Genomic DNA, 15865 nt, shown 5'->3' on the forward strand with positions numbered 1-15865 from the left:
AGTCAATGTCGAACTTTCAATTTCATTAATTCACTGTAAACAATGGATCTACAGACTAAATTGAAAATAATTCACAAAGGGAGAATTGATTACCATTAAAACTCTATTTTGAAAGTGAAACAGGCCTAAAAACTTATCAATGAAATTATATCTCGAATCGAATTAAGATCAGGGTCATTTATTTTTATGACAATTTCATTACGCAATTTTATACAATTATAATTAGATTTTTAAGCAAATTGCTTTTGTTGATAGGCATCTATTTTACAGCTAAAAAAGCAGGATATCCATTAAAATTGCATAAAAAACCTAACATATTTCATAAATCGAGTTTTAAAATTCTATTTTCGAGGAAACGCTCGGAAAAAGGATAATATACAGGATGCTGCTAATTTTGAAAATAATCAATAATTGATTATACAGACTGTCCCAGAATGAGTAGCCAATAATTTACTATACTAACAAAATATTGGGGGTCGTGAATCTAAAGCAACAAAATCATAAAATTCGGTAGTTACGAGCTCTTTCTACTACTGCGTCTGAAACTGGAGGCTTCAAGGTAAATTTCCCAACAAGTTCGATCCATCATTTCGTCACATCGTGTATAATTTTCAACCAGAAATGGTCTCAAACGATTATAGAGCAGACGCCAGATCAGTCATTTTATAAAAGCTGAAAGTTTTTCTATGCATGTCTCCTATTCAAATTTAGACGACCAGCGACTATAGAGTTTGGGTTATGGTTACTTTCGCAGGTAAGAGGTATAAAAGGTGTAGGTACCTTGCATTCGTTAAAGTATAAAGTTCAATTTCTTATATTTTCTTAGAGATAACTTTGAAAAACTCGTCATTGATTGTCGCACACTTATTAGAGTTGCCATGCAAGCACTGTTTTGATTGCCCAAGAGCTTTAAATTGCACAAAAAACTGTTTGAAATCATTTGCAAAAGAAAAAGCTCAATTTATGAGTACCACACGAGTTAACACAAAAAAAACCTCTTTGACCAAATTCCCATCTATGAATCGCTGCTGAGTCGCCACATGATCTACCCATTTTTGACGTGGTTGGTGATTGGTGATGAAAAGTGCATTACTAACAACAACGTCAAGCGAAAACGGTCGTGGTCGGATTGATGGTCTGGAAAAGAAGAAATTGACTAGATGCGGTTAGCTTTGGCGAATAAAAGTGGAATTGTGTTCCATTAGGACAATGCCAGGACTCCCACATCGATAGTGATTCGCCAGAAGCTCCGTGAGCTCGGTTGGGGTTCTTATGCCTTATAGTCCGGACATGGTACCAAGTGATTATCATCTGTTCCTGTCCATGAGGAACAATTTTGCTGATGAAGAATTCGCTTCAAATGAGGCTTGTGAAAACTGACTGTCTCAATTTTTTGCCAATTGGGACGAGAACTTCTATGAGAGAAATATTATATTATTAACCCTCTGAACTATAAAATATCATCGGACTAATTTGTTCAGAATTTGTTTTTGTTATTTGCAGGGAGGGTCGCAGAAATGTCGAGATGCAAGATTAAAAGAATGAAAGTATTTTCATAGGGTGTCATGGAGAATTCCAGCATTAATTTGAAAAAAAAATATTGTGAATTTCGATGAAAAGATCAATTTCATCCATCGAATTAGCCAAATCTGAATTTTCTGAATCTTCTTCAATGATGCATTCATTTTTTCATATGCATCGTTTCCCCAGGAAAGATTGTTCCAAAAAAGTGATAAATGACTTTGTTTTTTGACTTCTGATGTGCTCTATTCAAAACGGAGTTATATATTTTTTTCTAATTTTTTCACGTAATTCATTAAAAAAACTTTCTGCATTGTGGAAACGCAATATCTTTAATTTGTGAATGAAAAAAATTGGTAACTTTTCGTTTTGCAAAAAAGAATTGACATACATATCATATTATTTAACAGATATATTTTTAAAATATTCGTGTGAAGAACTACCAAAAATCATTACTAAAGAGGTAAAACTATATTTCTACTTATTTGCTTCGAAAAGAGAAAAAAGATGAAGTAAATGTACAACTTCGTACACCTTACAAAGTTTGGTCATCGCAGGACCGCTAGAGGGGAAATGAATAAGTGACAAAGTTCGACCAATACGCGGAAAACCACGTGGTGGTAATCCCTCTTAAGTAGATTGAAGCTAAAATCTGCATGTACATGCGAAATTTCATCAGATAACTAGATGAATACTAATTTGAACAAGGGTGCAAAAGCTCCTAACTCCAGGTCTGTGCAGTCTGTGCTTCTCTAATCTTTTTCTTGAAAACTAAATGTATGTCCTTCTCAATCAACCCCCACTTATGCTCAACCACGAAATAAACAACCTCACCCACATACCCCTCGTTTGTTTTGTCAGACGTTAAAAAAGCCACCACCATAATATGGGGCAATGTCAATCTGAAAGCGCCTTGTACCAGGACATGGATGGTTCTGCATAGCGTGTGACCTTGGTTTATATGATAATGTATTTTATTCAGAGACAAACCCAAGGAGCAGTTTCTTCACCAGCGTTCTGAAACAGACAGCTGCAATCCTGTGGAAATTACTGCAGTTCTATCCTTCCGCACTTTGGAAGGAGATGGGCAACCATAGTTTCTCTTGTGCCACATCCCGATCTGAAATATTTACATGTCTAGATTGTTTTACATTTGCGGTGAGTGCAATATAGCTTATGCAACAAGTTCATCAACAATAGCGTCAGTTTGGCGGAATGTATAAGTTGATTAGGAATATCATTACCTGTATTAATTGAATTTTTTGATTGCTATTTGTTATGCTTCGAGTTGGGATTGTGTTATTTTCTTGTTTCTACTCGAAAAAAGATTCTTTTTTAAATTTGATGAATTCGGTCCTTACATGATAGAAATTCATTATCAAATGAAATAAAACGAAATTAATTTCCACAAATTTTAATATTGAACAACAATTGTTTCGTGACTTCTTTAGGTTATTATTATTATTGAAAAAAAAAATTTTAGGATGTGTAGTACCTAGGCCAAATATGAAACAATACGTCAAATACAATCATTACCGGCAAAAAAACTCGGCCACCTAAAATTTTGCTGGGTTTTGGTGTCCATAACTTTCGCAATTGTCAAGCAATTAAATCGATTTCAGTTGTTTTTACGCCAAATTGAAGATAAATTCTTTGATATTGAAACAAACTCCAGAAAAGTTTAATTTCAAAGTCCGCTGAGTCTGAATAACTCATTAAGCCATTACTTTGGTTGCATACTATTTTTTCCCATCTAAAAACAGTATTTTATCAATACTTGAAACTCGTTTTTATAAATTTTTTAACAACAACAAATGTAAAGTCAGTCAACTAGCCTCATATTTTTCATCCATCTCTTATATCGAAATATATCAAACCCAGAGATAAATATCAAGATTAATACATACTCAATTCATTATTTCAAAACGTTTGAAAAAAGGTAACAGAATTAGATTATCATAGCTTGTCTTTTATTGATCGGGTGCACTATGAAAAGTCACACTTCTCCTCAGTACAAAAAATATAAAAATTTTTCCATGGAAAACTTTATGGAATTTTAGGTGTACAACTTTCCCTCCGCTGTTTTGCAATAGTTGGATGTAGCGGTAAGTGGTAGTCGAAATGAAGAGATCGTAAATGTCATACAATGAGGTTAGGTATTTGTAAAAATAACGCCATCGAAATATTAGTCGATTTGTGTCTGCATCATAAAGTTATTCTCGATTGAAAATGTCAACTTACGAGCCAAATTTTGTCATTTACGGGAGGTTTTAATTTTCTGCTTTACCATGAAGAAATCTGCGGCTGAGGCTCATCGAATGCTCTCAAATACCTATGGTGACCGTTGATTTTGACTTCGAAGACCAGCAGGGGGGTGGAGGAGAGAAGGTTTTCGAAGATGCACAATTTGAGGCATTACTTGATCAAGAATCGTGTCAGACGCAACACGAATTGGCAGGATCATGGGATGGGAGTAGTGCAACAAGCTATTTCAAAATGCCTGAAAGTCATGGGAATGATTTTTAAATAAGAAAATTGGGTGCCGTACGAGTTGAAGCCGAGATATGTTGAACGGCGTTTGTTTGCTTGCTAACAGCTACTTGCAAGGCAAAGACGAAAGGGATTTCGGCATCGCATTCTGATTGGAGAAGAAAAATGGGTACATTACGATAATCCCAAGTGCAGAAAATCATTTGGATATCCCGGTCATGCTTCCACGCCAGACAGAATATTTACGGTTCCAAGGTCATGCTCAGTATTTGGTGGGACCAGCTCAGCGTAGTGTATTATGAGTTGTTAAAACCGACTGAAACAATCACAGGCGATTGTTATCGAACCCAATTAATACGTTTGAACCGAGCATTGAAAGACACACGGCAGAAATACAACGAGAGACATGATGAAGTTATTTTACAGCATAACAATGCTCAACCCTATATTGCGAAAGTGGTCAAGACATACTTGGAAACGTTGAAATGGAAAGTCCTGCCCCCCTATTCTCCAGACTTTGCTCCCTCAGACTATCACTTGTTTCGATGAATGGCACACCACACGGCCTGGGTGACCAGCACTTCCGGTCTTATGAAGAAGTAAACAATTAGATCGATTCGTGGATCGCTTCAAAAGATGACCAGTTTTTTCAACGCGGGATTCGTACGCTACCCGAAAAATGGGAGAAATAAGTGGCCAGCGATGGACAATACTTCGAATCATAAATGTATAACCATTTTTTTTACAATAAAGCCTCGAATTTCGGAAAAAAACGGTGAAAGCAAAGTTGTACGCCTACCTATGTTGAACTCAAATTCATTAAAAAAAAATTATTCGATCTAAGAAGTCATATAAATTTGATAATTCCAACTAGACAGAATGGCTTTCGAAGACGTATACAATATAATTAATTCAGGTTAAATTATCGACGCATGCTCTGAAAAATTCACCCCTTGATTATATTGTTGTGAGGGAACTGAGTATTGTGTTGGAACGTCACATAGTTACGCTTCAAACTTCTTTCTGATTCCTTGGATCCTCTAGGAGGAATGCAACAAGTGACACATCGCAAAATGTCAATTAATTACAAATTCAAAAATTACCACTATAATTCTCAAATGCTTCAAGAAAAACTGAGGGACAGGTAAGAATATGAAAATAATTAGGGTGTTCGTTTGTTTGTATTGTTGTCACAAGTGAAATATAAGGGTGACATTATTCTTGTCAGAAAATCGCAAGAAATGAAATTCTGATCGAATTGAATTTTTCTTTTCTGTTCAAGTGAATGGAAACGATCTAGATTGGAGATTGAATACAAGGAATTGGTCCAACAAAGTAGAACAGAGTAAGTAGCAGTTCCTCCTATAAGTAATAAGTTTACAGGTATAAGTAGCCCAACTTTTCCGTATGGGGTTTTCCAGAAAACTTCAATTGTTTGTTTGTTAACATTCGCTGAAAAACTTGTTGGAAATAATGAGTGGGAAGCATTAAGTGCACGAGTTTTTTATAAATGAGATGAGAGAAATTGACACTATGTCTTTCTTCATCATTTTCCCATATTCGGTAACATTATGGTAAACACTTCTTGTAGTTGATATGTTTGTTATTATTGCCGATGGTTTGATCACTCTTGAGTGCTACGGAAAGTTGATATAAACTTAAAATGAAAATTCAATTACTTCCTAGAAGTGAATGATAAACAATTTCTAAACCGTAATATACAGGATTCGTTCAAAGACTCAACCACTTAATGCATTCCACCATCAGTTATAACGGTTTTTTTCACTCAAACGGAAGCCAATCAGAATTATTTCAATAAACTGGAATGTATAAATACAAAACCTCCAAAATGATGTGTCCCTCAATCTCTTTTGCTTTCTGCCTGAGCGAATTTGAAATCAAAAGATGAAAATAGATTGTCTGGGCATTACTCAAAGTTGAAACAACATATTCGGCTGGACTATTTTATATTAGCCATCCTGTATCATTATGAAGTCCTCACAATTAATATTTATAGAAATAAAGCTATGAAATAGATTCACGAAGAGAATTTACATTAATCCAATCGATTGAAAATGGTGGATGCGCTTTCATTGTGAACTCGAATGCTTTTGAGCTATGATGTGGAAAGTTGATAACACTTCTGAATTGGCGTATTATCATTTGGTTGAGTTCAGACAACATGTTTCTGTATGTAATTAAATGTGTATTTCTTCTACGAGTTATACAAATTTGAGTTGATAGGCTTTACTTTCGCATCCACCAAAATGAGTTAAGAAATTTTCATTGCTTAAATACCTACCCTTCATATTCAATATTATTCAGTTCATGCCGAATCAAATAAATCAAGTGGAAGTTAATCTTATTAGACTTATTAGAATTTTCATTATACCGTATGATTTTTCTTCATCTTATTGAAATTTTGAGTTTAGAAATGATGAGATGAACGAATCTGTGAAAATTGAAAGAAAATATTGCAAAAATTCAAGAAAAGCATTGACTTGCAATCAGGAACTGTTGAGCACTCGTTCATTCATACTTTATTGGAGATCACAGAATTATATGTAGGTGTATATATAAAAAGTTGTTTCTTATGATGTTATTGTTGTCTGTTAGTTTATCTAGATGAGGGGATCTGATGCTACGATTCTTTCGAAATAAGGAAAATCTAAACTCAGTCGAAGTAACTGAAATATTGAGTTTCTTATTCCCGACTTTATTCTTGAATTTTCTTTGGTTCTGGTTCAATAAAAACTCCAAAAAGTGTGCTCCAAGAAATCAGTAAAATTGGTTTAATTTGAATCCGTCAAATATGAATTAATGAAGTTAAAGAAAGGTCATTAGGTCAATTCTAAAAAAAAAAAACTGATGAAATAACACCTTATGAGCGATTCCAACAATTAATTTCCAAAATATTCTTCTTTCTTATTCCAGACAAGAAACTGACCTGATGGGATACAAAAGAAGATACAGAGATTTTCTGGAATCAGAAAAATACCGTATCAGAAGAAATGAACAACTCTTTGCAGCCTTGAAGCGACTAGAGATGCGGATATCCTTCCTTTCTGCCACAACCGAAAAGTACAAAGCTTTAAGATCCAAACACCAGATCTCTTCCAATAAAATGAGGCTCAATACGAAACCCATCCAAGCATCGACGCACTACGATAGGTACTTCAAAAACGAACCAGAAAATAATTCGAATTCTGTTGGAAATTTGAATCATCCTAATTATAACCCTAATGGAATTGAGGCAAAATACGAACAAACGTCAGCTTCTCATGCGAACCTTATGCGCACTTCACCTTCAGATTCTTCCTTATACGAGTCAAATTTCATTCAACACAGATCTGCACCGAATCCTACCTCTCAAGAACTTTCCAGAATTATAGATCATAATATTGAACAAAAGTACTTTAGGCACCCAACACTGCCTGAACAAACTTCCCAAATCTATAAAAAACCTCTGGCAGTTTTTCCTGAAATGCCAATTGATGAAAATGTCTCCCTACCCACAAGTTACATTGCAGAAAAGCAGGATGGAATTAGAAGAGATGAAATCGAATATTCAGATAATTTTCGTCATCGGATACCTAATAATAGCAACGCCATGTCCTTGGGATATCCAAAATATGACTCCGTTGACAGACCCACATCTGATATAAACAAATATGCAATCGGAAACTCAGTTACTCCAGATTTAATGATTGCGTCTCAAATTAATGAAGGAATGAGCGTTCCAAAAGTCCACGATCTGGCAATGCCTGAGGAGATTTTGAGGAAATATCAAAGAGCCAATGAAAACATTGCGTTTGATTCGGCTTTTCCAGTAGAAGACAATTTTGGAAATATATCAACAGAGCCAAATGAACAAAGGGAAAATATCGTTTCACATAAAGTACTTCCTTCAGAAATACCATCAGCTTCCCATTTTATATCGACAAAGAACGTTTCAGAGAGTGAAAATTTGCCACAAAAAAATAACGACATGTCTCGAGAAATGGAAAAAAATGTTACATCTACTAAAGCAGACCAAACCATCCATCAGGTGAAACCTGTTGCAATTAAAACAACTGAAGAGCCCACAGTTGAAAACAGAAGTAAACCCCAACCAAAAATTGAAACTCCAGCCCTGAATCCAAATGAATTAAAATCCGTGGAAGCTTTTCCATTGATAGAAGAAGTAACTCCCTCAAAAGAAACTGAAATTACTGAACCACAAAGGTTGCCCGAGCAAGAAAAAGCTGTTAATTTACCTAATGAAGTAAAGATTGCTGATACCAAAAGGAATTATGTTCCACAAATCAATACCGCGACAGAAAGGACTATTGATGAATTTGAAATAGCGCCAATCAATACTGCTACAGAAAGAACGATTGTGGAATTCGAAATAGCAGCAAACATCGAGTTTGAAACGTTTGACCATAGTTCGATATCCAGCGAACCGAAATCCGAAAAGAATACTGAAGAAAATGAAGCACCACTGGTCGAAAAAAGGCCTGATGCTGGTGAAAACGTTGAAATAGAACCTGTGATTGAAAATTATGAAGTAGTAGGAGAGAAGCTATCTCAACTAAATTTGGAGGATGATCCTGGACATGTTGAGCAATTTGAGTTGGAAAAACTTTCGGAAAACAAAGCTCCGACCGAAGCAGTGGAAAATTCGGATCTATCAAACGATCAAGAGGTTGCTGCTGAAGTCTGTCAAGTCGAAACGTCAGACGAAAACATTTCGAACAGCCATCAAAATTTCCAGCAAGAAATAACCGATCCAACCCTTAATCCTGAGGAACGACATGATAACAGCGACGACACAGAAATGAAGAAGTTCAAGAAGCACACCAACGGGCAAGACCAATACCAGTACTATGACCAGAACAATCAGAGCAACCAGAACTACCCACCGGGGCAACAGTACGACAGAAGCGGCCATCCCATCAACTACGACCCTGCCATGACCAGCGCGGGTCAGTACGACGACAAAGGCCAGGCATACCCTCAGAACTACGACGGGGTCTACAACGATAAGGGGGAACTCGTGATGCCCTACGACCAGACTGGACACCACTACGACCAGCAGTACTACCAGAACGACCCAAACTACGCCAATTATGATCAGTACGGCCAGCAGCAGTACGACGATCAGCAGCAGTACTCAGGGTACGATCAGCAGGGCTACGATCAGCAGGCGAACTACGATCCGGCGCAGCAGCAGCAGCAGGCCAACTACGATCCCGCTCAGCAGGGAAGCTACGATCCGGCTCAGCAGGATTACAGCGGGAACGCACGGTATAACGCTTATTACGCGGAAGTCAAGTACGACCAAGGCGCCTTTTATCAGGGAGATACGCAGGAGAATCCACAACACGAGGAAAACGAAGAGGTAGATAAGACCAGCAGGCTTGCCAACATGTTGGAGAGCGATACGGAAAACAGCATTAGTAGGCAGGAAAACAAAGTAACTACCGAGAGTGATTTCGATTATAGCAATAATTAGTTATGTTTCAAGCTGTTAGAAAATTGACGGTGAAAAAGAGGAAGAACTATTGTACGAAGATAGCTGGAGAGGCTGAGGATTCTGATGGTCAGGGTTCTTTTATTGATTTAACTCGTAAGTGAACTTTGATTGTGTAAAATATAAAGCTCAATGATTCGATTATGTATGTTTTTTAAGTATCAATTTTGATTTTTTCTCTGGAATTATGTTTTGAGCAGAGTTAATTCACCACTTCACACATAGGTTTTTCGAATGATTTCAATTATATTCGTGAAATTAGTTCTACCTTGGGAAAATCCTTAACAAAGTTGTTAAATGTCGATAATTTGAGAAAAAAATCAAGTTGTGTTATCATCAAAAGAAACATTCGCTGCTTTAAATGTCAAACTCCCAGGAATAATTTTTATTTTATTTAAGAAATATCAGTTGGAGAGGAAATGGATCAAGAATAAATATTTTGAGAAATTTTTCGTAATTTTTTTATTGGATTCCATACATATTTCAAGATTAATAAGATTTAAATAGTGTTCGAACATTTAGCATTATAACTATAGAAAAGCAGCGGTTATTCAAATTATACACAAGAAGAACCATGTGATATTAGTTATTTATAATACAAGTGCAGAAGGCATTGATATTCTTCCACGAGTTCAAAATTCAAAAACGAGCCACGAAGTGGCGAGTTTTGGAATGAACGAGTGGTAGAATGAGCCTTCTGTACGAGTATTATACATTATTTTCTCTAATTCATTGCATTTTCATTGAAATTAATGAAATATTTCCATAAATATAATTTAGTGATTTTTGCATTGAAAAATGTTGGTTGGCAGAACTGATTTCTTTAAGGCAATTTGATGAATTGACAGATAAAGCCGTAGCGGAAAGTTCGGAGTGCCAACATAGAATAATAAAATATAACCATGAAAACTGTGCGTTTCTGATATATTCTCGCACGATTTTGTTCTACAAGATGTGGAAGAATGAACGGAATAACCACAGAATCAGAGAAACAAAATTTCATAACTCCAAAACCGCTAGAGATAGAAATATTTAGTCATAATATCATATCATCACATTATCTTATGTTGCATAGTTTAAGAGTTTTTTCATTTGACCTCTAGATTTATTAACTTTGGAATTCATCGAACAATCGAAATATTTATGATTTTCTAGAACAATTTTGTTGTGAATTATAACGCTCAGATAATAGTTTCTTCTGCATGAAAGAAAATATCTTTATTATTAATATTATTAGTAGTTTATAAAACCATGATAATTTGGAAAAAAATTCCATTACTTTTGCTCGACTTGATTGTATCGGATTCGGCTCAGTTGGAAATCACCATTCTGAAGTTTGTTTTTGGTTGAATTTGTTTTCGTTTGGAACCCGAAATTCTATGAGTAATAACGGATTTTTTCAAAATTACTTTTCTTTGCTGAAAGTGCAAAACAGTCTTGAGAAAAGGGATCACTGTAAACTACTCTAATCTATTATGGCTATTATTCAACTCAGATAATAAGTATTAATCTCAAGGAAATTCATATACCGGAAATTCTGATCTTGCCAAAAGCAGATTTTGTTCCAGTTAATTACACGCTATTTTTTTTTCTTCAGCTTTACAAATATAAGAGAAATTTTGAATGAGTATCTCGTTTTATCAATTCCATTACTCATTGAGAAAACCATTTGTTTTGACTCGCAGGATTCCTAAATTAAAAGAACAAATGAAATGGGATCACTAAAAATTAGTAAAGCACTGATATGATATCAGGAGCTTTTGAGCGCTCATCATTCATGCAACAATTGCTCCCTTGAAGGCCACAAATGCAAATTTTCATCTCAATTGAAACTGCTTAAAATTAAATTAAATTAATAATTAAATTACATTTTTTCAATTTTTCATTTCTTTTGAACAAAAAGATAAAAAATATATTTGTATCCTTTCAAAACTTCTTCGACTATTTGAAATTTTGTCCTATCTGCTCTACTGTTTTCTAGAGAAAAACAATTCTTTCCAAGTCGTCTGGTAATCGAAATTCCTAAGAAATTCATTCCTTGAAAAAATGCAAAATTCAAATGAATCAATCTTAGCATCCTATATCTCGTAAACAAGAGGTTGCGGGCCCATTCTTATGATTCTTTTTTTCCTAATATCCCTTATACTTTTAATTTTGGGAACACCTCTATATGAATTCTGCCAATTTATGAACCTAATCTGCATATTTAGACATTGAACCTACTCTAAAAATTTGAAGTTATTAGGATTTATCTTTCGGAATACATATTTTTACAGACGAACGGACAGAAATGAATTAGAATTAAAATTCATTATAAATGGATCAAACTTTAGTAGTACATAGATACAATTTTTGACTCTAGAAGACTTAAATAGTATATTCTAAAACAAGTTGCAGAATGGGCTCCTATTCCAACACGAATGCGAAATTCGAAAACGAGCGACGAAGGGGCTAGTTTTGGAACGCATGAGTGTTGGAATTGCCTTCTGCAACGAGTATTAGACGATATTTTCTCTATTTCAGTCTAGTTTTGTGAAATATTGTCGAAATTCGAAGAAAAATTCAGATCATACATCCTAGTGACATTTGTATTGTATCTTGGCAGTTGGTGTGACTGTTACGAAAATTGACAGATTACGGAATTTCAATTTGAATTGTATGTTTTGAATTTTGAAATAATTTATAATTATGCATTAAATTCGCGAATTATGTCTGACGAAATCGATTCAACACCAACAGAATTAAGAGAAATTGCGAATAATGTCGCAAATAATTTCACTAAATCCAAATTATATTATATTCACAATAATTGACGTGTGTTGAATTTTGATAGGATTGGAAGTCTGACGTCTGTGTAGACAACCACAAAACGAAAAATATAACTGAAAACAATGCTGTAATGAGTTAACAGCACTGTTTTTAGAACTGTAATGAACTCATTACGATACTGAAATAGAGAAAATATTATAGAAAGAAGAAACAGTGGATATCCGGCATTTCAAAAGCATAAAACCAAGAGATCGTTTTTAGGTGCATAATTGTAATGAAATTTTTCGATATCACAAATTTACAATTTTACCAGATTGTAAAATATTTCGAAATATGGAGGAATATTTGTTTCAAAAACAGGAAACGAATGTCCATTGAGAAATGTATTCGGTTACTCACAGTTCTTGTAATATTTGATTTTAACCGATAATTCATTAATTATTTCGATATAATTTATGTAAATTTTACTTATCTAGTGAGTCTGGTAAGTCTTATATTCCTTTTGTACCTAGTTTAACATGTAAACAATTTTTCTTTTGGTGGGCAGTTTAAATTACGATTGAAGACAATTGATTATTGTCTGTCTGCAAACCTTATAAACACGTGTTATCGAATTCTCGATGCAAAAGTAGGTAGTTCAATTCGCATTATCACTGTAGATATAAAGATATTATTTTCGTTATCAGACTTTATTTATTCAAGACGTTCAAGAATCATTTGAAACCAAAACTGTCGCGATTTTCAGACTATATCGCGACTGATCGTCTTTGTCAACAACCAATTTCTCTTTGTTTTTAATTTTTTCAAGGTGATTAGTGATGGATATGAGTCAAGCAATTAGTGAAAGAATGGGTGAGTCTTTTCGTTTTGATTTTTCACTTTTTGAGATTGGTGAGAATAAATATTTAATTGATTCAGTCCTTACTGGTGGAAAATCATATTGATTTGGTAAAAATTAAATGTAAACACTTACTAGTTTCCACAGATTTGTGGAAAGTAGTAAGTGTTTACATTTATTTTTTACCAAAAGGTAAGAATAAAGTTAAATCTTGTATTCGTTTTTTGTCTATTCATTATTGAACCTCGAGAAAATTAGTTTAATAATACATTAGAATGGGGAAACATATCTTTGGAATGGAAATGTAGATTTTCATTTCTTTGTGCTGAAAGATTGTTATAAATTAGTGATATCTAATGGCGATGTACCTACTAAAATAAACCTAAGAATTTCACCGAAAAGAGAATATATCGAGCAGAAAAATGTTTTTGAATTCAGCCATTTATACCACTACGAATTTCAACGTCAACATGCATGATTAATATTTTTTAATATGGTTTGAAATACGCGAAGTTAGTGAAACCAAAAGTTTCTCCTACAGTTTTTCCACCTCAGATTAGGTAACCTTTCCAAATATTGCAAACTTTTGGAATTACGATTTTACTAGCACAAATCACACCTGTTATAATTGGCTCAGATATCGAGGTAAATATACTGCGCGGAATCTAATACAGTAATTTATGCTTCTACTATATGTATACACTAGTCACTAGTGTTAAATGTAACATTTTTTTTCTACAAAAATTACCATTTCCAAGTAAAAGAAATATAAAAGATGTATCATAAGTGATTGTGAATATTTCAATTACAGAAACTTTTGCAAAAAATAATAAGGTTCGAACGAAAACACCTAGATAAATTATGTGTTAAATAAAAGGTATTTAATTTAAAAATTATTTTTGCCCTGTAAACTAGAACTATTCTGCATATTATTATCATATTCGACAAGAAGTGTAGTTATTATGAACTCTACTGAATTATGCTAAATAAACGTTTCTGGCTACAACCAGAGGCGTACGACAGGAGCAAGTCTCTAGTTGATCCTCCGCCACTGGTGGAATTGCAATTTTATCTCAAATTTTCGAATTTTCAATACTTTTCTAAATTGGCGTTATAACTGCAATCTAATTATATAAAACAACGGAATAATTAATACATATTAACATCATAATAATAGAGCAGCTCCATGTTAACCTTGAAATATCTCAGAAATAGTGAACTTATCGCTATAAATGAAGATTACAATATTTACGTAGAAAGTAGTGGAGAATGGAAAAATTGTGTTGAAATTGCAATTCCGCAAGTGACGTAGAACTTGCCTCTTTCGTACGCCTCTGGTGCTATCCAGAACGATTATTAAATTCATTTATTAAAGGTTTAGTACCTACACTTTCTGCCGAATATGGAAATAATACGTCAAAAAGTCTTAATGTACGGTGCACAAATAAAATATTAATTTTGAAATTATATTGGCACCCTGTATGCAAGACAGGAGGCACATTTTATCTAAGTGATTTTAATGAAATCTTTATATTTTGTCCTCAAGATCATATGGTTAAAATTTTCTCAATTATTTATGATACACTCTAAATTAGTTGCTTTCATGCGATATAGCCTGTGCGATTGAATCATAAAACAATGAGACTCAAAAGTGATTAGGTATACATTTTCACACTGCTTTCAAGAAGTGTGAAGTTTCACCTCTTCAAAGAAAAAATAATAGAATTCTCACATTTTTTCCGGAAATATGTATTTAACCAAATAACAAAATTTCAAGACTACAAAATTATTGTGTAGGATTTGCTCTTATCGCACCATCATAAATGTTTTCCACTTAATGATGTAATGCTATACATTCGTAGTGCTTCAGAAATGATCGTCTTTTTACTTACTTACTTGATTCCAAGATTTTTCGCCTGATGATTCATGGATTGCATTCTTAAGCTATAATTGGTATTGCAATTTCATATTAAATTTCATTTTCCTAATAAAACTTGCAGATGAATCGTTCGTATTGACATACAGTCTTGTCTAATATTCGAAATGTGTTCGATGTAATTTAATGTAATTTTTTAAACTCGAAACCTTTAGGTCTAATAGTTTCCGAGTTATGAATTTTTGAAAAATTTTCGAATGAGATCAGATATTCTGGTGCTTCTTTCATCCGACTATAAATTATGAAACTCTCAGTATTTTTTCCAAAAAGTTACTACTGAAAGGCTTCGACCTATCTCAGATACATAAGATTCAGAAAATTTAATATAGTATGATGACATGATATTGTTCTGAGTATTTCTATTCTTCATGAAATGTTTTACTTAATTGAGGATTGTTGTGAGAATTTTTACGTTAATGAAAGATTTGTTACTTACAAGAAAACGAATTCCCTTCAATTTGTCCCATTGTAGAAATTGAAAACACTTCAAATTTTATATTAAAGTCATTATTTTCTTCTGTATTCTCTCAATTCGGTTTAATGAAACATTGTCATCGCTTCTGGGGTTATTCGATGAAAACCCAAATAAAATCTCCAAATATTCATAACTCCGAAACTATTAAGGCTAGAATTTTGTAATTATCCCTGTATTGCACGTTTTTAATTTCATGATTATATAGATATGTCGACAAATTTTAGGAATTTTTTTTGTCTAATTCTATGATTTTCACCCTTTAGAATTGGGTTCCCGAGATAGAAGCTCTAAAATTAGATATAATATCTGCATGAAATTTGG

At 33.8% G+C, this 15865-nt stretch overlaps 1 protein-coding gene and 1 long non-coding RNA gene across 6 annotated transcripts in view; one reads left to right on the plus strand and one right to left on the minus strand.

Moving 5' to 3' along the window:
• LOC123670987 overlaps positions 1 to 15865 on the minus strand; it is a 44076-nt gene that overhangs the window by 22068 nt on the left and 6143 nt on the right. The window lies entirely within an intron of this gene.
• The window catches only part of LOC123670985 (AMP deaminase 2), a 40581-nt gene continuing 29785 nt past the window's right edge, over positions 5070 to 15865 (plus strand). The window contains exons 1-4 of one of the 4 annotated variants that reach the window (XR_006746028.1): positions 5070 to 5155; positions 5294 to 5356; positions 6946 to 9622; positions 9926 to 9975. Coding sequence is in view for 2 of the 4 variants with exons in the window: in XM_045604604.1 (XP_045460560.1) it covers positions 9511 to 9622 (112 nt within the window). In the remaining 2 variants the exon portion in view is untranslated. Of the gene's footprint in view, positions 5156 to 5293; positions 5357 to 6945; positions 9623 to 9925; positions 9976 to 12984; positions 13148 to 15865 lie in introns of those variants that run through there. The other 3 variants (XR_006746029.1, XM_045604604.1, XM_045604606.1) reach the window with 3 other exon arrangements.

This window comes from Harmonia axyridis, chromosome 1, assembly GCF_914767665.1.
Source record: "Harmonia axyridis chromosome 1, icHarAxyr1.1, whole genome shotgun sequence".
Taxonomy (NCBI): domain Eukaryota; kingdom Metazoa; phylum Arthropoda; class Insecta; order Coleoptera; family Coccinellidae; genus Harmonia; species Harmonia axyridis.